This window comes from Schistocerca gregaria, chromosome X (genome assembly GCF_023897955.1).
Source record: "Schistocerca gregaria isolate iqSchGreg1 chromosome X, iqSchGreg1.2, whole genome shotgun sequence".
Classification (NCBI taxonomy): Eukaryota; Metazoa; Arthropoda; class Insecta; order Orthoptera; family Acrididae; genus Schistocerca; species Schistocerca gregaria.
In genome coordinates this window covers 208101961-208127286 of record NC_064931.1, presented here as the reverse complement: position 1 = coordinate 208127286, position 25326 = coordinate 208101961, and the positions used below count along the sequence as shown (strand labels likewise).

General features: G+C 45.1%; 1 protein-coding gene across 1 annotated transcript in view; it reads left to right on the top strand.

Annotated features, from left to right (window-relative positions):
* Positions 1-25326, top strand: part of LOC126297729 (uncharacterized) — a 283119-nt gene that overhangs the window by 210606 nt on the left and 47187 nt on the right. Inside the window, exon 3 of the mRNA XM_049988870.1 lies at positions 8376-8554. Within this exon, the coding sequence (XP_049844827.1) occupies positions 8376-8554 (179 nt within the window). The remainder of the gene's footprint in view (positions 1-8375; positions 8555-25326) is intronic.

Genomic DNA, 25326 nt, shown 5'->3' with positions numbered 1-25326 from the left:
AACGCATTATCTTGCTGAAAACCGCCACTGCTGTCGGGAAACATGATCGTCATGAAGGGGTGTACATGGTGTGCAACCAGTGTACGATACTCCTTGGGCGTCATAGTGCCTTGCACGAGCTTCACGGGATCCATGGACGCCCACATGAATGTTCCACAGAGCATAACGGAGCCACCGCCAGCTTCTCTCTGTCCCGCAATACAGGTGTCAAGGAGCTACTCATCTGGAAGACGAGTTCGCGTCCTCCCACCAGCATGATAAGAAGGTATCGGGGTTCACCAACCATGCAACGCTCTGCCACTGCGCCAGTGCTGATGGTCAAGTGTCCATTCCAATCGTAGATGCCAATGTCGGGGTGTTAACATTGGCAGATGTAAGGGTCGTCGGCTGCTTTTCATTAGGAGTGTTCGGTGCACTGTGTATTCATACACACACGTACTCTGCCCGGCATTAAAGTCTGATGTTAGTTCCGCCACGGTTCGCCGCCTGTCTTGTTTTACCAGTCTCCCCATCCTGAAGACATTCACGACAGCACTCCTCGAACAGCTGACAAGTCGTGTAGTTCCCGAAATGGTCGTGCCGAGCCGTTACAATCCGCCCTGGGTCAAACTCGGATTGCGCGCCTTCCCCATTTTACACACGGACAGCACGCTCACAGACTACATGCACCGTGAGTGTATCTGACCAGCAGTCATTCCTCGCAAGGTGACGCTGCTATCGCCTGGACAGATTTATATCGATAGTAGGTCGGTGTTCATAATGTTTTGGCTGATCAGCCCCTCTCTGTGTGTAGTTCCACTTTCTGGTTCGTCTACCAAGCAAAGAATGTCATTCGTGTATTTCCACCAGCATAACAACCTGCATATTCCTGGGACTATTTTCTGGAATATTCTTTTGTCTACTTTGTTCAAGGAGATATTAGCTTAACACTCTGAAATGGGAATGCCATTGGCAATCCTCCTCATAAAAGATCCTCCTTATAAGAAAAGATTTTTCTTATAAGAAAAAATCATTATTTATTTCAAAGTAGTTCGCAACGAGGTGTAGGTGGTCCAAACTCTTGCAGCAATGTCTTGCTCATACTTCGAAAAAAGAAAAAAAGGTACCGTAGTTAATCTGTATTTCAAATGACAGTGTAAAGCAGTCAGCCATCATTATCTTTCAGATTGTATCGGCAAATCTAAATTGTGGTTAGTGCCTAGCCACTATCAGTGCACTATTTCATTGTATCAATGCGTGTCCTACTACGTCAGTCTCCTGTTGTTGGAGCTTCTGTCACAGTTTCTTAAATAATCATCTGTATTGCTGTCCATGACCAAGGAGGCTTAAAAGAGCCGAAAGGAATGTCAAATTGGATTCAGAGTTTCGAACGATATTGTAAAGTAAAAAGATATGATTTGGAATGTGATTTGACGAGTGAAGTTAGTGGAATCACAACAAATTATTTGCCCAAAAACTACAGTGGAGTTGATAATTTCTCAGTTTTTGCTGAATTTTGTGAGTTGGAAGTTCGTATATTGTGTGCATGATTAAAGACGAATTCAGGAGTGCATTATATGTGCTGAACGTATTTCCTTTAGTGTCACAATGGTTAATCTTCGTAAATTAAAATTTCTGACAAAACGATTCGAAAAGTATTGATTTGCAAACTAATTTAAAAGACAGAAAAAGTACATTAATTTAGTAAATGACAAAGAATTGGAGCAATAAATGGCTTTGGATTTCAAATTTGTCATTCTTAACATATTTTATTCAGATGACGAATTAGCGAATTTAAGTGTCTGATGTTTCGAATATTTGTGATTCGCATGAATTTCGCTCAAGTCTAGTGGTAGCTGTGAATTCGCAGCCTATGTGAAAGTGAGTGCAGACGTACGAAATCCGCGTGTTGAAGCCCTTCCAACAGTAGTTTATCGTAGGTCGCTGAAGCAACGAAGGGTGCCTAGTGACTGGGAAAAAAAAGCTCATGTCATTCCCATTTTAAAGAAAGTCAGTCGCATAGAAGGGCATTATTACAGGCTTATGTCGCTGACGTCAGTCTGTTGTAGAATGAAGAAACATGTTTTGTGTTTCCGTATTACGAACTTCACGAATATTCCGCCAACAGAGATCATGCGGAACTCAGGTACTCTGCTCGTCCATGAGATGGAGACCACCGCATGAATGGGGGCACATATTGATATTGTGTTGGTTGACTTCAGGTTGATCCGCACTGTCCAGTGGATAGAGCCGGAAGTCCTATGGTGCTGTTTGCAGGTGGTAGGTTTGTCTATAAGAAAGTAACAAAGCGAGAAGACTAGCGAACTGCCGTAAAACCAGGAGGCGATTGATGAATGCTGCAGGGATTGGCAGTTGACTGTGAACGGAGATGAACGTGACACACTGTGCATAAATAGATGAAAAGATCCAGTCGGACTATTAATGACAAAACGATGGAAACGGTAATTACCTTGAAGGATGGAAGAGTTACTATCCAGAGCGAATTAAAGTCAAGTGACCACGAGCAACAAATAGCAGGCTGAGATACGTTGGAGGTTTCTTAAAGAATTGTAACTCATCCACGAAAGAAGCTTTACGTTGGTGCATATGTTCGTAACGTCTTTCCGTAAGTTCAATAAACACAACAGATAGACATAAGAGACTTCAGTCATCCATAATATATTCTCCTTCACTATTTACAATAGTCTGGGACAAATCCCTGATTGTGCGACTGTAGAAATCGCATGGTTTTGAGGCGAAGAAGTCGCCGAGCCGTGTTCCGAGCGCATTTTCATCTGGAAAGGAAGTTCGTTGAAGGGTGTTACATAAAGAGCGGAAAAAAGTGAAGATTTTCTGGCGCAAGATCAGGTGAATTAGGTGAGCGTTGAACGACTTCCGAACCAACACTGTTTAATTTTGTCAGTCTAGCAGAATGCGGGCGGGCGATCGTTATCGTGGCGTAGCATCACTTCACACAGTCCTCCTTGTCCTTGTCCTTGTTCATGGATTGCATCTCAAAGACGTCTCAGTTGTTGACAGCAAATGTCAGCAGTGATGGTCTCACCTCTGGAAAGCAATTGGTAGTACACCACACCTTCGCGGATCCACCAGATGTATAACATTATCTTTTGTGGATGCGCGCAGGTCTTTTTGACGGGGAGTTACTTCATTTGGGCTCAACCAGTCCTTTCTTTTCCTTATGTTGGCATAAAGGCACCATTTCTCGTCACCAGTAACGATACAAGATACAAATGGTCGAGGTTGTTCACGAGTCAGTTAACTCGTGCACTTACGACCGTTCGCTGATTCTGGAGATTTCGGCTTAAAGCATGCGGTACCATACACCTGATTTTTGAACCTTCCCCATTGCACGTAAATGTCGCATGATGGTGGGATGACCACAGTTCATCAAATTTGCCAGTTCTCGAGTACACTAGCGTCGTTCATTGAGGATTAATGCGTTTAAACGATCTGCATCAAATCCCGAAGGTCTTCATGAACGTGGCAAGTCACTAATATCAAGACGTTCCTCCTGAAAAAGAGAGAACCATTTTCTTCCCGTGATGTTGCCAATGGCATTATCCCCATACACGAGAAAAATGTTTATGGCTGTTTCTGCTGCTGTCATCCCTCCAGTGAACTTAAACAAGAGAAAACGTTGGAAGTGTTAAGATTTCTCCACTTGGCACTCCATTTTTTTTGTGTCCACCTCCGGTATCTATCTACCGATGACAAAATGACAGTATTTAAACTCAGATAGCAACAGTGAACTGCAAATAAAAAATGACAATAGATAAAGAAACTCATAGCAACTGGAATACCAACATATGAAAATCAAAACGCTACGAACTTAGGCACCAACGTGACACCGAAAAAAAATTGTTCGGCCCATTCTTCAGTATTGTTAATCAGTTTGGCATCTATAAAAGAGAGAGAGAGAGAGAAGAGAGAGAGAGAGAGAGAGAGAGAGAGAGAGAGAGAGAGAGAGAGATCGGCACAATTTGTCACGGGATCGTTTAATACGAACGAAAGCATTACAAGAACGCTCAACGAACTACAAAAAAAATGGTTCAAATGGCTCTGAGTACTATAGACTTAACTTCTGAGGTCATCAGTCGCTTAGAACTTAGAACTAATTAAACCTAACTAACCTAAGGACATCACACACATCCATGCACGAGGCAGGATTCGAACCTGCGACCGGAGCGGTCGCTCCGTTCAAGACTGTAGCGCCTAGAACCGCACGGCCACTCCGGCCGGCCAACGAACTACACTGGCAGGCGGAACAGAGGCATTTTGCATCACGGAGAGGTATGCTATTCAAATTCCGGGAGTAGTAGTTTCAGGAAGAGACCGACAACATAACCACCTTCTAGATACATCGTGCGAAATAACGAGAAAATCACACACATTAGGTCTGATAGAGAGGTTTACCAGTAATCTTCCTTCCCAAATGCCATGCTCGAATGAAACAGGTAAGGGAAGATCGGATAGTGGTCCTAGAAGTACCCTCCGCCACACTCCGTCAGGTGGCTTGCAGAGTATAGATGTTGACTTCCTTACCGTGTTCGTTGACCCACAGCTATCTCCTCGCCGTGAGAACCCGCCCAAGTGTCGCTGTGATGCAGGGCTGACAGTGGTCCATATTCTGATGGACTGCCCCCTTTTAGCCCCCTTGCGGCAGTCCTTTAATTTACCAGCTGCACTTCCTTTAATTGTAGGTGGCGATGCCTCTATAGCTCACTCAGTTTTACGTTTTATCCGTGCAGCTGGGTTTTATCTCTCGCTCTAGTGTGGGCGCCCTCGCATGATTTGAGGCTTCACCCACTCCAGCGACTTTTAATTGTGACGTGGATACCAAAATAGTGTATGTTATGGTAACAAATTGTGTTGGTACCTCTATCAACGCTTTTCAGCTGGTGATTCTTCGTTTGTAGTTGAGTGGTTGACCTTTTACCTGATCCATCAACCACTGTAGTCTGTTTTACTCCAGTCAACTATTTGCTCTGCTCCTTTTTAAGTGTCGTCTATTTTGTGTTACTGCGGTGTTCATTTTAGCTCTGTACCCCTTGGTGTTCCCTCCCTCTGGGTGCAGAGGTTACGCTTTTACTGTATAGGCCTTTTACAAGTATGTCTGTTTGGAACAGGGGACTGATGACCTCGATGTTTAGCCCCCATCAAACTACAAAACCAACCAGCCTTAGCTTGTTCGAAGAAATTTCGGGCTAGCTGCCGGATGCCGTCAGCTATACACTCCATAATATTTCAACTGGGCACCTGCCAATTATACTCCGGTAAGCTGTAGAAGACTAAAGACGACGTCCTCCGTTACGCAATATTTAGCGCACCGTCAGTACTCTGCGCATACGTCAAAACTGTTATTGGTTATCAGTGTTTTTTCTCCCTCATCCCCACCCTCCTGGACCAATAAGATTCGAGCACCCCACCCCCCTCCTGCTTTTGTAACTACACTCCTGGAAATGGAAAAAAGAACACATTGACACCGGTGTGTCAGACCCACCATACTTGCTCCGGACACTGCGAGAGGGCTGTACAAGCAATGATCACACGCACGGCACAGCGGACACACCAGGAACCGCGGTGTTGGCCGTCGAATGGCGCTAGCTGCACGGCATCTGTGCACCGCCGCCGTCAGTGTCAGCCAGTTTGCCGTGGCGTCTTTAACACTGGTAGCATGCCGCGACAGCGTGGACGTGAACCGTATGTGCAGTTGACGGACTTTGAGCGAGGGCGTATAGTGGGCATGCGGGAGGCCGGGTGGACGTACCGCCGAATTGCTCAACACGTGGGGCGTGAGGTCTCCACAGTACATCGATGTTGTCGCCAGTGGTCGGCGGAAGGTGCACGTGCCCGTCGACCTGGGACCGGACCGCAGCGACGCACGGATGCACGCCAAGACCGTAGGATCCTACGCATTGCCGTAGGGGACCGCAACGCCACTTCCCAGCAAATTAGGGACACTGTTGGTCCTGGGGTATCGGCGAGGACCATTCGCAACCGTCACCATGAAGCTGGGCTACGGTCCCGCACACCGTTAGGCCGTCTTCCGCTCGCGCCCCAACATCGTGCAGCCCGCCTCCAGTGGTGTCGCGACAGGCGTGAATGGAGGGACGAATGGAGACGTGTCGTCTTCAGCGATGAGAGTCGCTTCTGCCTTGGTGCCAATGATGGTCGTATGCGTGTTTGGCGCCGTGCAGGTGAGCGCCACAATCAGGACTGCATACGACCGAGGCGCACAGGGCCAACACCCGGCATCATGGTGTGGGGAGCGATCTCCTACACTGGCCGTACACCTCTGGTGATCGTCGAGGGGTCACTGAATAGTGCACGGTACATCCAAACCGTCATCGAACCTATCGTTCTACCATTCCTAGACCGGCAAGGGAACTTGCTGTTCCAACAGGACAATGCACGTCCGCATGTATCCCGTGCCACCCAACGTGCTCTAGAAGGTGTAAGTCAACTACCCTGGCCAGCAAGATCTCCGGATCTGTCCCCCATTGAGCATGTTTGGGACTGGATGAAGCGTAGTCTCACGCGGTCTGAACGTCCAGCACGAACGCTGGTCCAACTGAGGCGCTAGGTGGAAATGGCATGGCAAGCCGTTCCACAGGACTACATCCAGCATCTCTACGATCGTCTCCATGGGAGAATAGCAGCCTGAATGGCTGCGAAAGGTGGATATACACTGTAGTAGTGCCGACATTGTGCATGCTCTGTTGCCTGTGTCTATGTGCCTGTGGTTCTGTCAGTGTGATCATGTGATGTATCTGACCCCAGGAATGTGTCAATAAAGTTTCCCCTTCCTGGGACAATGAATTCACGGTGTTCTTATTTAAATTTCCAGGAGTTTATATTATTTGAGTGGGTGGATTCATCTTAGAGCTGTGCACAATAAGGAGAACTGGCTATTCGTTAATAACTAATTTTATTACAGTAATTCATGTAACTCAAGGTCTAGGGTGTGGGTATTTATTGACGACGTCCACATGCCCCTCTATATCCGCATCCAGTGGGGCCTATAGGTTGACGATGACACGGCTGCCGGTCGGTACCGTTGGGCTTTCGTGATTCTGGTGGAGTTCAGTTTAGACGTCTTGTGATCGGCGTACGTCATTATTACGTCATGCTGCCAGAGATAGTGTCCATATGTGCACTAGTAGTGTCACAATTCTAGTAGGAATGTTCGGTACGAGAGTGACGTCGCGGGAAACTACGGCAAGAAAGGAAGAATGAATTGATTGTTGGTGATGATCGTTATTATCCTCCTTTACCACATCTGTATTACTGCTGATGACGTGTCACTGAGCACATTTGTTCTGTACATGCAGTACACGTGAGGCGCCTAGTTGTTTCCACTGCACTGTGTAGAATACGAAGGTTCTGTTACAGTTCGCTAACTTGCTGTCTTCAAGCTGATGTCCCCAGCCCAGAAAACATCACGCAAGTCGTAGGTTCTGTATCCTGAGGCTGAAACTGACTTCTAGCGAGGTTTTGTTCTGAAATAATGTATCACTTTTTTGGGATGCCACTCGCGTATTTTAATATAGCCACACGAGAAGACTACATGATCTTAACACAACACCTTCTGATACAGCAAAGTACATGATCAAACACAATTTTTACGAAAATGTATCTTGACACTATTTGTGGCACGTGTCTGTGCTTGCTGACTACCGGAGTGAATCTTTTAATACTGAATACTGGTAAACACATCCTGCCACAGACAACATGACTGTACATCTCGACTGCCTAATCCAGAGTGACGAACAGCCCGAAACACTTCGCGCGCGCCACATCAGAAAAGGCGTGACCGGAAAGCGTCCGAAGTGCTTCGTCTGCAATTTCGTCAGTCCTTTGTTTTTTATTTAAATTATTTTTAGTAATTCTAAAATGACTGATAGTCAGCTGTTAAGAGGTATTTATATTAAAAAGTGAAGTCATTCCAATGAGTAGTTAAACTAATAATAACTATAGAAATATCGTAGAATAAATGCTGCCAAATTTTATTTTTAATTTATTGCTGCTGAAAGAAGACTGGTTATGATTTCGTTCATAATCTCAGCCGTATTCTGGGCGCTAAAACTAATAATAATAACAACTATACTTTAACGTTTTGGCGCCCTTGCTCCAAACACAGCAGCCAATCACAGAGCAGTAGAATTATGCAGGCGGTCTTTCTTACGGAAATGGTACCGAACCTAACATCTATCACAGGTACCTCACACCACATTTCGTCATCTACATAGTTCTTGCATCTCTACTGCTCTGGGAACAGCTTTTGGAGCCTAATATGACGGCTGACTAAGCCAGAAATAGTACGAAACTTGTATGTAATGTTGTTGCTTATTGCTGAGCAGAGGTGTTGTTCGCAGGTCGGGCGGTGCGAGCTGCATCCGCTGCTTCCACGTGCGGCTGCGCTCTCGGAACGTGCTGCAGGTTCACACGGAGGGCCTGGACAAGTGCTACACCAGCGAGCACGTGGCCGAGGCCAAGTGCCCCAACGAAGCTACCCTCCACATGCAGGAGCCCTCCAAGGAGATCCTGCTATACAGTGAGTATCCTGCGCTTCCTACAGAATAAGACAGTCTGTCCGACCGGGATTACAACCTGCAACCTTGCCTCTTGAAAACAACGCTCTTATCGGCTGAGCTATCCAGGCACTAACTACCAGCCCTCACAGCTTTACTTCACATCTCACCGTCGTACACTTTTTTCACCGCGAACCGAGCGAGGTTGCGCAGGGGTTAGCACGCTGGACTCGCATTAGGGAGGACGACGGTTCAAACCCAGGACCAGCCATCCCGATTTAAGTCTTCCGTGATTCCCTAAATAGCTCCGGGTAAATACTGGGATGGTTCCTTCGAAACGGCGTGGCCGTCTTCCTTCTCCATCCCTCCCTAATCCGAGCTTGTGCTCCATCTATAAAGACCTCGTTGTCGACGGGACGTTAAACACTAACCACCTCCTCCTCTTCCACCTGTAGCATCACGTTTCAAAAGCTAAGTCTTTTATGCCGACTGGAGTGGCCGAGCGGTTCTAGGCGCAACAGTCTGGAACCGCGCGACCGCTACGGTAGCAGGTTCGAATGCTGCCTCGGGCATGGATGTGTGTGATGTCCTTATGTTAGATTTAAGTAGTTCTAAGTTCTAGGGGACTGATGACCACAGATATTAAGCCCCATAGTGCTCAGAGCCATTTGAACCAATTTTGTAGTCTTTTATTGTCTGAAATGTGAATTGTCCGCGTTTAGTGTCCGTACAGTGCCACATTAAAGGCTAATACCTCCCGAAAAGAATTCCTAACACTTACAACTGTATTCGATGTTACATTATTTTGCTGCCCACGTAACAAAACTCGACTACTTTTAATGTCTCGCTTCATAATTTAATTCCTGCAGCATCGTCGTATTTAATCCGACTAAATCCCATTACTATTGCTTTACTTTCGTCGATACTCAATTGTAATCCCTTTTTAATACACCATACTTCCCGATCTACGTCCGCAGCTAGTGACCTTGTGGCTAGCGTTGCTGCCTCTGGATCACGGGGTCCCGAGCTCGATTTCCGGCCGGGTTGCAGACTTTCTCTGCCTGCGGACTGGGTGTTTGTGTCGTCCTCGTCATTTCATCATCATTCGTGACTGTGGCTAGATTGGACTGTGTAAAAATTGGGACATTGTACGGGCGCTGATGACTGCGCAGTTGAGCCCCCGACAAACCATCATTTTTATTTCCGATCTACTATTCCAGCCAGCCCTTTGCCGTCTATGGCATTATGAAATTAGCTGGCAGATCAGGCCAATTGTATCACAATTTGTGACTATGGACTCTTAGTCTACATCTACATTTATACTCCGCAAGCCACCCAACGGTGTGTGGCGGAGGGCACTTTACCAGCCACTGTCATTACCTCCCTTTCCTGTTCCAGTCGCGTATGGTTCGCGGGAAGAACGGCTGTCTGAAAGCCTCCGTGCGCGCTCGAATCTCTTATTTTACATTCGTGATCTCCTCGGGAGGTATAAGTAGGGGGAAGCAATATATTAGATACCTCATCCAGAAACGCACCCTCTCGAAACCTGGCGAGCAAGCTACACCGCGATGCAGAACGCCTCTCTTGCAGAGTCTGCCACTTGAGTTTGCTAAACATCTCCGTAACGCTATCACGCTTACCAAATAATCCTGTGACGAGTGTTTTGTAAGCAACCTCCTTTGTTGATGGACTACATTTTCTAATGACTCTTCCAATGAATCTAAACCTGGTACCCGCCTTACCAACAATTAATTTTATATGATCATTCTACTTCAAATCGTTCCGCACGCATGCTCCCATATATTTTACAGAAGTAACTGACGGAAAGCATTCCCAGTACCTAGAAAGTCAGTGTAGAGCAATGGAATTTGGGGAATACGTTTGTCTAGGTAACATATATAACTGATTAACGTTGCAAGATAACATGCGAATGTAAGGGCGAGCAATGCCCTTGCAAATGTGAAATGCTAGTATATTAACCGGTGTAGTCAGAATGTTAAATGCAAGCATGCAAACTTACATGCGTTGTGTTGTACAGTAGTCGGATGTCAGTTTGCGGGGTGGAGTTCCATGTCTGTTACAACTCAGTGACTGCTGGTTGTGAATTGGCACTGTAATTGTTGTCAGATGACGTTCCATATGTGTTCGACTGGAGACAGATCTCATGATCGAGCAAGCAAAGAAAACAGGTAGACCCGCTGTAGAGCATACTGGGTTACAACGGCGGACGGTCATCGATGGCACCGAGACAGAACAAGCTTTCATAAGAAAACAGACCTCCAATTCGCCCTCCAGTGAGCTTTCGCTTGACACAGCTGAAGTCGAAAACAGCAGTGGCGGTGGTTTAAGCCTAGTTTACACAATGATACTAGGTTACAGGCAACTGCGCTACCGGCCACTGCGCATGCGCGCCGCACCTTCGCGCTACTCGATGGTGCAACTAAACACTTTTGGCGTGTTCCAACTTCGGCGACACTAGTTGCATGAGTTTTGAGGTTGCGTGTGTTCGTAGAGTGTAGACAAACTGAAATATGAAGTGGGGAACGAAGAATAATGTTCGCTTTTTGGATATCTATGCTTTGCATAGGTGTTGCTGGTTACAAAAATAAGCAACATTGCTGCTGCTGAGACCGTCATGTGCGATCATAACATAGATGGTTTGACAATATCTGAGCTGCAGGGCAAAATTTACTAAGTTAAAAGCACATATACAACTTAATTGAGAAAATATAAGCAAGTGTAATTCTAGCTGTGGCAATGCTCTCGTCTACAGAACTCAAATCCCGTCGTTAGAGTTGGCCAACTCATTGTTAAGCAATATTGTTGACAGGAGTGAAGGCTATACAAATTCAAGAAGCTGCATTTTTTATTCAACATCCATATATTTAAAACGTCTCTGCAGTGCTCCGCATTCACACATGTTAGATCTGTACAGTGGCAATAATTCAAAATTCTATCTTCAACAGAGTAGTTTGCAAACCATTCTCTTCTTAATGCGGTCAGCTTCGAATAATCATTGTTGCTAATGTTAGTAATTATTACTGTTAATGTTAATAATTATTGGTGTTAATGAAATACCATCACCAACTAAAACCGTATCTTACAGCATGCCTAGAGTTCTCGATAGTAATGCACGCAATAGGATTTGTAGTTTCAGCTCTGGCGACAGTGCTTCATGCATTACAGTACCTTTATTCCTTATCGTATAACTAACTCTATTTAGAAGAAACTTAAACAGTTCTAGTGATATTCTAAGATAATTAAAAGAACTTATTGGCTCTTCCGTAATAAATTATTTCAGCAAGGATGCTGAGCAACCGAGCTGACGTCTTTTATTCATCCAGTCACGATTCGAAACAAGTTTATTTTTTTCTTATGCAGCGATTCCACGCAACAAGCCTTAACTCTATCACAACTCTGCTACGGTCGGACGTTCGAATCCTGCCTCGGGCATGAATGTGTGTGATGTCCTTATGTTAGTTAGGTTTAAGTAGATCTAAGTCTAGGGGACTGATGACCTCACTTGTTAAGTCCCATAGTGCTCAGAGCCATTTGAACCATCCATCACAACTCGTGCGACGTGCAGCTGCCAAAACTTTCATTTCAGATACGAGTCGGGGACCCACAAAACGAAGAAACTGAAGTGTATACTGGTGTCGCCGCGTCTAGTCATATATGAAACCACTTGCGCGCAACTCATTCCACGCGAGCGGTGCAACCCAATGTGGACTGGACACTACAAGGTGTTTGGCTTGGAGCTGCCCTTGAAGTAATCAGTTAGTGTTGGTCGTATCACGGTGGTGCCAACTGCTGCTCGACTTGCTGCTGCAGTCTCAGTACAATGCGCCACAGCCATATGCCGAACACGACAGTCTTCCCTTTCGGTAGCGCCACATGGCCCTCCGGAGCGGAGTTTTCTTACAACCGAACGTTCCCGTGACCACCGCTGCTAGCAGACATGTACAGTGGATAAATACCTGCCAATTCTCTCTGCAGTATCGCAGAAGGAATATCCAGCTTCTCGTAGCCACATTTCACGACCTCGTACAAACCCGGCGAGCTCTTAGAAGAGCGTCTTCGTCGTCTTAAAGGCATTCTTGACAGACAGTAACTCAGTACGTGCAGTTTCACAGGTAACTAACGCTCATGACCGTTACCGTGTGTATTAAAGCAAATCTGATATGCGTCCTCGTATGTATGTTCAGAGTACGGTTTTAAGGGACGGGAAGGATCCATCATCGTTTAATAGCCGTGTTAGAAAAGCGGTACGTAAATAGAGCACTTCATCTCAGATTAAAGAGAACTAAAAACCTAGCCGACAAACAAAAGCTGAACGAAGCGAAAATGAGCGTAAGGAGAGCAATGAGAGAAGCGTTCAATGATTTTGAAAGAAAGACAGTGTAAACTGTCCTGAGTAAAAACACTAAGACTTTGGTCGTATGTAAAATCAGTAAGTGCGTCAAAATCATCTAGTCATTCTCTGTGACCACACAGGCACCGAACCGGAAGATAACAGAGAAGGCTGAAATACTGAATTCGGTCTTCCGAAGTTGTTTCGCCGTGGAAAATCGTTACTGTTCCTACTTTCAATCGTCGTGCGAACGTCGAAATGGCAGATATTGAGATAAGCGATCGTGGAATTGAAAAGCAGCTACAATCGCTTAGTAGTGGAAAGGCTTCGGGACCAGATGAGATACATACAAGATTCTTTAAAGATTATGCGAAAGTACTTGCTCTCCTTCGAACAGTAGTTTATCGTAGAGTTTGAGCAACGAAAGGTACCTAACGACTGGAAAAAGTGCAGGTTGCAGGTCATTCCAGTTTTTAAGAAAGGCCGCAAGACAGATCCACACAATTAGACACGTATCTTTGACGCCAATCTGTTGTAGAATTAAGGAACATGTTTTATGCTCAAGAATTATGACGTTCTTGGAAAATGAACATATCCTCTAAAATATGGATACCGCAGAGATCCTGCTAAACTCGCTCTGTTCCTCCATGAGATCCACTGCGCAGTTGACAACGGCGCTCAGGTTGAGGCCGTGTTGCTTGATTTCAGTAAGGCATTTGACACTATCCCGCACTGCCGTTCGATGAAAAAAGTTAGAGCTTACGGTGTGTCGCAGTAGACCTGCGTTTGGATTCAAGACTTACTTGCAGATAGAACTCAACACGTCGTTCTTAACGGAACTAAATAAACAGATGTAAAGGTGATATCCGGAGTACCACAAGGAAGTATGATAGGAACGTTGCTCTTCGCAGTGCATATAAATGATCTAGTAGAAAGCGTAGGACGCTCTATAAGGCTATTTGCAGGTGATGCAGTTGTTTATACCAAATTAGCAACGCCAGAAGATAGTAAGAATTTGCAGAACGACGTGCAGAGAATTGATGAATGGTGTAGGCTCTGGCAGTTGACCCTGAACGCAAATAAATGTGACATATCGCGCGTACATAGGAAAAAATCCACTGCTGTACAGCTGCACTATTGATGACAAACAGCTGGAAGCACCAGCGGGACCCTAAGTGGAATGACCATAAAACCAGGTAGTGGAAAAAGCAGACACAAGGCTCAAATGGTTCAAATGGCTTTAAGCATAATGGGACTTAACATCTGAGGTCATCAGTATCCCAGACTTACAACTACTTAAACCTAACCAACCTAAGGACATCACACACATCCATGCCCGAGGCAGGATTCGAATCTGCGACCGTTGCAGCAGCGCGGTTCCGGACTGATGCGCCTAGAACCGATCGGCCACAGCGGCCGGCCACAGGACTCAGATTCAGCGAAAGAATCCTAATGAAATTGAACTCATCCACGAAAGAAGTGGTTTATAAAACGCTTGTTCGCCCGATTCTTGAGTATTGTTCATCTGTCTGGAATCCCTGTCAGGTAGGACTGATAGAGATAGAGAAGATCCAACGAAGAGCGGCGCGTTTCGTCACGGGATCGTTTAGCTGGCGAGAGAGCATTACGGAGATGCTAAAGAAACTCAACTGCCAAACGTTACAAGAGAGGCGTTGTGCATCACGGAGAGATTTACTACTGAAATTTCTGGACAGCACTTTTCAGGTGGAGTCTAACAACATATTACTCCCCCCCCCCCCCCCCCCCCCCCCACCAAATACATTGACAACGAGGAGAAAATTCGAGAAATTAGAGCCAATACAGAGGCTTACCGACAATCATTGTTCCCACACACTATTTGCGGGTAGAACAGGGTTGGAGGGATCAGATAGTGATACCGAAAGTACCTTCTGCCACGCACAATTAAGTGGCTTGCGAAGTATGATGTAGATAGTCGCCCTACTAGTGCCTCTCTTAAGGGACTGATATGGAATTTTAATAGATGTCGTATTTCAGATGTAGAAGCACGCTTACCAACTTCCGCATTTTTCCGTGAGTGCATTATCCTGAACAAATCTCGTCTAGAGTTAATCCGTTGGGGGCTGGTCCAGTGGTCAGATGAAATAGCAACACAGCTTATATCAGTGGTGTGAGACTGAAGACAGTTTGTCTAGCAAGTTGAAACAAGTCGAACAACTGTTAGTGCAATAATTTAATGAATACCATAGTGGAAGGGGTAGATAAGTACCGTTAATATTTATTTCCCCCACAAGGGCTGCAGCGTGCTGACGTGGCGTGCTCCGCGCAGACGATGGCAGCTGGCAACGAAGGAAAAATTTAACAAGCGACAATCGTAATGTAGAGTTTAGGCTAGAAAGAGCGCAGCCGTGTGCCGGCGGACGCGTGATGTGATGCTTCTGATTGCGGACCATTGTGCGTCGGATTTCCGCTGGCCTCCAAACGCGTTTGTAGCGCTCACCGATTCCACTCGAGCGGTAGCCAATGCTCTCTGTGCTGTTTTAAGGTCACACCCGTGCCTCAGCCGTACGTGCCGTTACTGCACGATGCGATGTAACGAACAGGTGTCGTAAATTACTCAAAGCGGTCGATTTTTTAGTAAACAGCGATTCCTTTTGTAAGATATTTCAAAACTCTCGACATCACATTAGCAGTTGATAATAGCCACGGAGCACTCTACTTAACATGTAGAAACTGGCGTTCTACTGAAATGTAATTATGTAGTTAGAAAAATATGATCTGCAACAGAATTTAGATTACAGGCTATTTTGAGCTATTGGCCACAACGGTATGCCTCGTAAAATAAAAAAAAAACATTAGCGAGCGGTGATTTTTTTATTTTTTATTCTGATCTCGATATCGGTTGAGGAATGTCATACACATTGAGGCTGACTTTCCTCACTTCGCTGACTCAAGTTGCAACCCTGTGCCGCTAGAGGGTTCCGAATTGTAGCGGTCAGAGCAGTATGTAATGTAACTGTGTCGGGGCGTGAGAACGTGCGCTGTAATTGAGCTTCTAACAGCAGAAAACGTGCGTCCATTTGAAATCCAGAGAAGAATGAAAGCTATGTACAGTGGTGATTGTATTGGAGTGGACAACTACGTACGGTAACCGACGAGACTCGTCGGAAGCGGGTTCATGAACTCATCAGAGAAAATCGTCGGATAACAGAGAACTCTCATGTAAGTGTGGCATATCAGGACGGCGTGTACAGGCCATCATTGCATAACTTCGGTTCAGAAAACTGTGGACACGGTGGGTGCCTCGAATGCTCACACATTACCTGAAACAGACGAGATTCGATGTCCATCAACAATTTCTTTCGCGTTTTGAGCGTGAATATGATCGGTTCCTTAGCAACATTGTGACAGACGATGAAAGCTGAGTTAAATATTTTTATCCTGCGAACAAGAGAACATCAGTGGAGTTCGCCACAAAGGATCACAGACACCAGGAATGTTACAGACCATGCCATCAGCAGGCAATCGTGCTCAGTGTTCTGGGATGTTCACGGTGCGCTGCATTTGGAATTCATGCCTGAAGGCACCATCATAAACACTGCAAGATACTGCGAGACCCTCAGAAAACAAAGCCCGAAATCGAAGAGCTAGTCACAATGTGAGCATCCTCTCCTCCAGCATGTCAATACCAGACCACTCGTGAGCGTTTAAACACGTGTCACTATCCGACGCCTTGGGTTCAATCATCGATCATCCCCCATACAGTCCCAACTTGGCCGCATCCGATTCACATGTTTCCAAAACTTAAAGAACCCCTTCAGGGACATCACTTGCAAGGGAACCTCCCCATCGCACCCCCCACCCCCCTCAGATTTGGTTATAAGTTGGCACAGTGGACAGGCCTTGAAAAATTGAACACAGATCAATCGAGAAAACAGGAAGAAGTTGAGTGGAACTATGAAAAAAATAAGCAAAATATACGAACTTAGTAGTCCATGTGCAACATAGCCAGCAATCAAGGGCAGTGGGAGTGCAGGAGCGCCGTGGTCCCGTGGTTAGCGCGAGCAGCTGCGGAACGAATGGTCCTTGGTTAAAGTCTTCTCTCGAGTGAAATGTTTACTTCCTTTATTTTTGCAAAATATGATCTGTCCGTTCGTTCATTGACATCTCTGTTCACTGTAATAAGTTCAGGGTCTGTGTTTTGCGACCGCACCGCAAAACCGTGCAATTAGTATACGAAAGGACGTGCCTCTCCAATGGGAACCGAAAACATTTGATCTCAAGGTCATAGGTCAACCGATTCCTCCATAGGAAAAAAGTCTGTTATATTCTATACGACACTGGTGACGGCATGTGCGTCACATGACAGGAATATGTCGTCGACCCACCAAACTTGTACACTTGGCGAATGGGTAAAAAGATTCTTCTACCTGGCCCGATTTAGGTTTTCTTGTGGGTGTGATAATCACTCCCAAAAAGTGATGAAAACATTAGAGTTTGTCACATAAACGGCAACAAATGAATGCAACAGTTTCACAGAAGCACAGTTTTCCCTGTACTCTGTCAAAACATATGTTTTTTAACGTTTTCAAATTTTTCCGTGTGTAGACCGTCAAATCCTGCATATGTCCAAGCAAATCTGAACGTGTCCTGAAATTTTGGAGAGCGAAGTTGATTATGTGTGAGTGCCTGAAGTTTGATAATTGTCCGAAAATAAAAAAAATTGAACTTTACACTCGAGGGAAGACTTGAACCAAGGACCTCTCGTTCCGCAGTTGCTCACGCTAACCACGGGACCAAGGCCCTCCCGATCTTACACTATCACCGATGTTGCCTATCTTCCACGTGGACTATTCAGTTTGTATATTTTACTTATTTTTTTTTCATAGTTCCACACAGCTTCTTCCTATTGTCTCGATTGATCTGTGTTAAGTTTTTCAAGGCCTGTCCACTGTGCCAACTTATAACTAAATCTGAGGGGCGTGCGATGGAGAGGTTCCCTTGTTAGTAATAAAGCGGTGTAAGCAGCGGTAAGGTTGTGGCTAAAAAAAAAAAGTCCAAGTGGCTCTGAGCACTATGGTACTTAACATCAGTCCGCTAGAACTTAAAACTACTTAAACCTAACTAACCTAAGGACATCACACACATCCATGCCCGCGGCAGGATTCGAACCTGCCACCGTATCAGTCTCGCGGTTCCGGACTGAAGCGCCACCACGGCCAGCTGGTTGTGGCTCCGTCAACAATGTCAAACATTATGTATTGACGGCACGAACAGAAGAATAAAGACGCATAATGTAAATAACGTTTGTTTTGTTAGGAACTGTAAAGAGTTTCACATAAAAAAATCGGAGGCATTAATTTTCAACACGTCCTCTTATATTGACGCAACTCCACGTACGCTATATAAGCTCGCTGAAATGTAAAACTGTTGTGCGGTTGAGTGCTGGGCAGTGGGCACACGGCTGAATGTCTCTGGTAAGAACTGTGTACTTTGGCAAAGCCATTTGCGAAATGTATTCAGTCAAGAACTGTTACTTCTTGCTAATTTATTGTAAAGAACCTGCAGACGACAATTGAAGTGATAGACTCAATAAATGTGTACAACGCATCGAAAACCGTTTTTTTACGGTTTATAAGAAATTCAGGGGAAACCCATCAAAAGTTATTGACTAATGTAGTATGTCATCTTCTGATGAATTATGCGCCACACTGGCGCCGTATCTGACAAAGGAAAGTATACAGCTGATTAGCAGTGTATCACTAGGCTACAGGTTAAAAAGCACACCTGAAAGTAAATTCATTAGGATACCTTTCTATTTCAACAACGAAAAGTTCGATATCGAAATTCTTTTTGCCTCACAAAAACTTACCTCATTATATGATGGAGGAAGAGCACGTGCTCGTCTAACATAGGGGGCAATAGCGGTAGGTTAACACCTTAAAAATTGCCGTGGGCGGAGCTTGTGTAGTACGCATTTCTGCCGCTAGGTCTGTATAGCGCAACTCATTGCCAGTAAAGTACCGCCTATGTTGTCAACCTGGCTTGTTCTGTTCATCTGCAGTGATTGGTTTGCTAGCAGTGTTTTGTGCTTGTTTTTGTGATAGCAAGTTTAATTGAACAACGTACAGCTGTGAAATTTTGTTTTCTACTCAGTAAAAATGCTCCTGAAAATGTTTTAATGTTGAAAAGAGCTTATCAAGATGGCGCTATGGAAAAAACTCCAGTGCAGGAGTGCTTTGCTTGATTTAAAAATGGCGACATACCGATTAATGACAACCTCTTTCTGGGCGTCCATCAGCTGCCCGAAATGACGAAACTATTGGAAAATTTCTAGAGCTTGTGCTAACACTGTCGGCAGCCAATTGAGTAGCCGTCATAGATTGGTGTTGGTCACAGAAGATCCGATTTGTGGCAGACAGGAGACTGGTTCTTCCATCACGTCACGCACCTGCACATACAGCCATCTGTTACAGTTTCTGGCTGGAAAGGCGTTTCCACTACCCCACGCACCTTGGTGCCCTGGCTTGGCCCGTGCGACTTTTTATTTCCACGCATGAAAAAGGGTATGAGAGAGCACGGATTTAAAAACATTGAAGTCAAGAAAAAAACGAGGGAGGAACTGTCAGCCATTTCTGAATATGGCTACAAAAAATGATTCGAACAGTGGAAACACGGGCGGAACGAAAACGTTAGGTGTAATGGAGAGTACTTTAAGGGGATAAGGTTTTTGTAAATAATTTGATAATAACTTTAAAAAAATTCTTTTTTTGGTACCCCCTCATAATCTAAAAAGTTCGCATTATACATACACCAGCATTTCCAAAACGCCATGGGATAGTGGTGGCAGGAGAGACCGCCGAATAGTTATAATAGTAAAATGGGATAAGAATTTTTAACAAAGATATATTGGAATGTAGTACAAATTGTAGCATTATTAAGGAAAACTAATTTTTTGCTAAGAAAAATAATTTACATTTGGAAAAACACACAATATGCAGATCGCATAATTCATCTGCTTCCAGGGTCGTATAGATGTGGTTCTCCAAAATCAGCAGTGCAAGGCTTTGTTCACTTAATTTGGATCAACAGTGAAATACTTTAGCTATATAACAAATTAGGGTTCCTTCTAGATAGTGAATGGAGGGCAGTGTTTCCTTGGTGCGACGAGTATTGAGCCCTGCTCTTGTTCATTTGTGACTCTAATTTCATCTGTGTTGTATATGTGGTTTAGTGTGAAGCCACATTTTGAAAACTTCCTGCAGATTGTCAATGTATTTTAAATATCTTCTCAACCATCTCCAGTAGTGCTGTTGACTTGGGTCACCTCGGGCTGAGAGTTGAAGTTTTTATTTTTATTCTCTCTCTCTCTCTCTCTCTCTCTCTCTCTCTCTCTCTCTCTCTCTCTCTCTCTCTCTCTCTCTCTCAATGCAGTTACCTGTCTTTGCCTGCTAAGTATTCTCTTTTACAAGGTCTGTGAGACACGTTATTTCGTTCTGCGGATTCACTGGCTACTATACTCCACACTTCCTATGCAGAAATTTTGTAGAGAACTTAATCAGCTTACTTAAGGCATCATCTTAGAAGGAAAAGTAGCATATAGCCCTGAAAAGGGTTTTGTCTTTCAGTTCAGTTTTTGTTTCCCAGTCTTAAAGACTGCTCAACGATATTTAATATCCTCCTAGCAGCACTTCTTCAGAATTTGTAGGAGGAATAAACTTCGATATCTTTAACTGTTTGGTCAATGCAACACACGCCCCCCCCCCCCCCTTTCCACAACCCCTCGTGCTAGTGAGTGTCTTCTATTTCCTAGGCATCCGTGTCTTACATTATAATTCTGTCGTAAACAATACACATTTTTAAATTGTTGTTAAGTCTCGCATAAAAAGGCAACATAGAAGAGATCGATTTCCCAGTGCTATTTTCACGTCACAATGTATCACGAATGCATGTTTCCCGTCTTGTGAGAAAAGGCGTCTTTATGAACCAGAGAAATCGAATTAAAAGAAATGAAAATACACTCCTGGAAATTGAAATAAGAACACCGTGAATTCATTGTCCCAGGAAAGGGAAACTTTATTGACACATTCCTGGGGTCAGATACTTCACATGATCACACTGACAGAACCACAGGCACATAAACACAGGCAACAGAGCATGCACAATGTCGGCACTAGTACAGTGTATATCCACCTTTCGCAGCAATGCAGGCTGCTATTCTCCCAGTAGAGATGCTGGATGTAGTCCTGTGGAACGGCTTGCCATGCCATTTCCACCTGGCGCCTCAGTTGGACCAGCGTTCGTGCTGGACGTTCAGACCGCGTGAGACGACGCTTCATCCAGTCCCAAACATGCTCAATGGGGGACAGATCCGGAGATCTTGCTGGCCAGGGTAGTTGACTTACACCTTCTAGAGCACGTTGGGTGGCACGGGATACATGCGAACGTGCATTGTCCTGTTGGAACAGCAAGTTCCCTTGCCGGTCTAGGAATGGTAGAACGATGGGTTCGATGACGGTTTGGATGTACCGTGCACTATTCAGTGTCCCCTCGACGATCACCAGAGGTGTACGGCCAGTGTAGGAGATCGCTCCCCACACCATATGCCGGGTGTTGGCCCTGTGTGCCTCGGTCGTATGCAGTCCTGATTGTGGCGCTCACCTGCACGGCGCCGAACACGCATACGACCCTCATTGGCACCAAGGCAGAAGCGACTGTCATCGCTGAAGACGACACGTCTCCATTCGTCCCTCCATTCACGCCTGTCGCGACACCACTGGAGGCGGGTTGCACGATGTTGGGGCGTGAGCGGAAGACGGCCTAACGGTGTGCGGGACCGTAGCCCAGCTTCATGGAGACGGTTGTGAATGGTCCTCGCCGATACCCCAGGAGCAACAGTGTCCCTAATTTGCTGGGAAGTGGCGGTGCGGTCCCCTACGGCACTGTGTAGGATCCTACGGTCTTGGCGTGCATCCGTGCGTCGCTACGGTCCGGTCCCAGGTCGACGGGCACGTGCACCTTCCACCGACCACTGGCGACAACATCGATGTACTGTGGAGACCTCACGCCCCACGTGTTAAGCAATTCGGCGGTACGTCCACCCGGCCTCCCGCATGCCCACTATACTCCCTCGCTCAAAGTCCGTCAACTGCACATACGGTTCTCGTCCACGCTGTCGCGGCATGCTACCAGTGTTAAATACTGCGATGGAGCTCCGTATGCCACGGCAAACTGGCTGACACTGACGGCGGCGGTGCACAAATGCTGCGCAGCTAGCGCCATTCGACGGCCAACACCGCGGTTTCTGGTGTGTCCGCTGTGCCGTGCGTGTGATCATTGCTTGTACAGCCCTCTCGCAGTGTCCAGAGCAAGTATGGTGGGTCTGACACACCGGTGTCAATGTGTTCTTTTTTCCATTTCCAGGAGTGTATAAGACACCGAAGCTCAGTAAGAACGCTAATAGTAAGCTATTAAAATATGACGAAAATAACAAGTAGAGATACTTTCAGTGAGGTAAAAACCTCTAGAAATCAGAAGAACGCGAAATAAACAGCACGTTGTAACGCAGCAACGTGGTCTCGTATAACAGCATTGCTCGCGCAACTTGTTCGCGTAATTGGTGAGAAGGAATTAACACCGACTAAAAGGCCTACCGCGTCTACCTCTCAACTGGGGCAACCCCTGTCTCTACAACAACAAAGACAAACCCGGAGCAAACTGGCGAGGTAGCAGCCCCTACTCTGATGTAGCACCAAGGCTGTGAATCGCCCGGTGTGTAGCGGTCAAATGAAGTAGGGATGAGCGGATGCGTAGCCAACCGCGCGGTTAAACGCGGCCAAACTTCACGGAGACGTCTGGCGCAAATGCACTGTTGTATTAACAAGTATTTGCGATTACGCTATTTCGATGTGTAGCTAAACAAATACTGTTCATAGCTTGCTTCATGGGTCTACCAATGGCAACGGGGAAACTTCAATTTGTTTTTCGTTTTTTAACGTGGCATTTTGTGTATCCATTAGATAGAATTATATTGCGATGTTCCACTTAACCATATGAATTAACAAGAAGTCTAATACAAAATGGACAGAGCCCTGAGCATCAGTTCAGTAGTCGGGGTGTTGTCAAGTTTGCCCCGGATCTACATTGTACATAATTTGTTTTAGGAAGGCTATCAGACAAATGGTACCAGGTCTATAAAACTGAGCGGGAAAGAACATTTCTTTTGATGACAGAATTTCTAGCAAATTTTTTAAAGATCGGTATTTTGGCGATATTTTTGTTCTATGCGATTTTCAGGCGACACAGGCAAATCCAAATGTTTTTCTACGGACTGATTTTAATTTTCTGTCATTTTTAATTATGTTTACCGCTCCACTGCCTTTGCGAGATACTGAAATAACAGCTATAGATAAGTAATTAGGCTATTACAGTAGTGCGTACATAACAACTTACAGTAACACTAACGGACGAATGAAAATCGGTTTTCCTCTTCGTTCTTATTGCAGATTTATCCATAATTAGAAATTATCACAATAGAACACAGCAAAAAAATACATTAAATTCAGCTGCAAGTAAGAACTGTACTGATTAACAGAACAACTGAGATCAAGTAAGACCAACAATATACACCTGAAGTACAGGTGAGCGATAGCGCTATCGATGTATCAACAGTTCAAATCTTTCGATGATTTTGTTTTCTATCGATACTGCATATCCCGTTTTCGTAGTAAGATTGAAAATCAAATATCTTTCAAATTCAGTACACAGGAACTACGTCGTGTATAATTTCATTTACATGTTTTTTTCTTTTGGGGGGGGGGGGGGGAGGGGGTGTAAAGACCTAGCGGATCCCACATTTGGCTACATTATCCCCAAAGCTAAGGTTACCGGGTCATTTCCTTTTACCTCAGTATTATATTCTCTCTTTACTGTTATAATTATTGCTGTCTGCACAGTCAGTGTTGCATAATTCCGAAATAAAAGGAAAATGAATGTAAAGTTGTACAGGGTGTATCAAAAAGAATCATGCGATTTAAAAAAGTCATAAGTAGTATGTTGTTTAAGATACGTGCATGAACAACGTACTATTGGGAAGAGCAAACTCACGAGTTTTACACAGTTCCCGCTAGGTAGCAGCATTGTGCGTCCACTTCAGTTCTAATAAAGATGGTGTCGAGACAACAGAAAGTGTTTTGTGTTCTACGTTTTGCGCAGTGCGGGTCAGTAATAACTGTTCAGCGTGACTTTCGTACTAGGTAGGGTGTGGATCCTCCTACGGCACAGACAATTAGATGATGGCATGAACAATTCAGAGAGACATGTTTGTGTAGAGACCGTCCGCGAGTTTCTGACACAGACGTCGAACGCCATAGTTTCAGAGTCCGTAGAAATCCGTTCGCCGTGCAGCTCGACAGCTCAACATGCCCCCGATGTCCGTCTTGAATTTGTTGCGTCGACGTTTACACATGTAACTACACAAAATTCAGCTACTGCAAGCTCCTCGTGAAGGTGACAAACAACGATGTGTGGATTCTGTAATTTCGTTCTTGGCAAAATGGAGGATCAGTTTTCTTCCACGCTTAGTGTTTAGTGACGAGGTTCAAATGGTTCAAATGGCTCTGAGCACTATGGGACTCAACATCTATGGTCATAAGTCCCCTAGAACTTAGAACTACTTAAACCTAACTAACCTAAGGACATCACACACATCCATGCCCGAGGCAGGATTCGAACCTGCGACCGTAGCAGTCGTGCGGTTCCTGACTCAGCTCCTAGAACCGCGAGACCACCGCGGCCGGCTTAGTGACGAGGCAACATTCCAGTGAAATGGAAAGATGAAACGTCATAATGTGAGAATATGGGGTACGGAACAGCCACAAGAAGTTGTACAGCATGGGAGGGACTCTCCAAATTTAATGTGTTGTGTGCAGTTTCACGGGAAAAGCTGTTGGTCGATTTTTCTTTGCCAAGAACACTGTTACAGGAAGCACATACCTCGATATGTTTGAGAACTTTCTTTTCCCACAATTGAAGACTGATGCGAACGACTTCATTTACCAACAGGATCTGTTACCGCCACACTGGCATCTGGAAGTGTGGGAATTTTTAAATCAAAGGATAACTGAACAGTGGACCAAACGGTTCAGCCTTACATTACTGGCCTCCAAGGTGACCGGACCTGACTGTACGTTATTATTTCTTATGTGGATTTTTAAAAGACTGTTTACGTGACCCGTTACAAACAATGAAAAAAGTGAGACGTCGCGTAACAGCAACTGTGGAAGTTGCAACTCGAGACAAACTCGCTGCCGTGTGAGAACAATCTGAATACCGGATTGACATATGCCGTGCATCTCAAGGGGTGTGTGAAAAGGAATGAAAAAACTTTTTGTTTCCTGTTCATCAAAAACCAAATTCATCGTAAACGTTTATTAGTTTCAGAAATATATACGTGTCAAAGCGGAT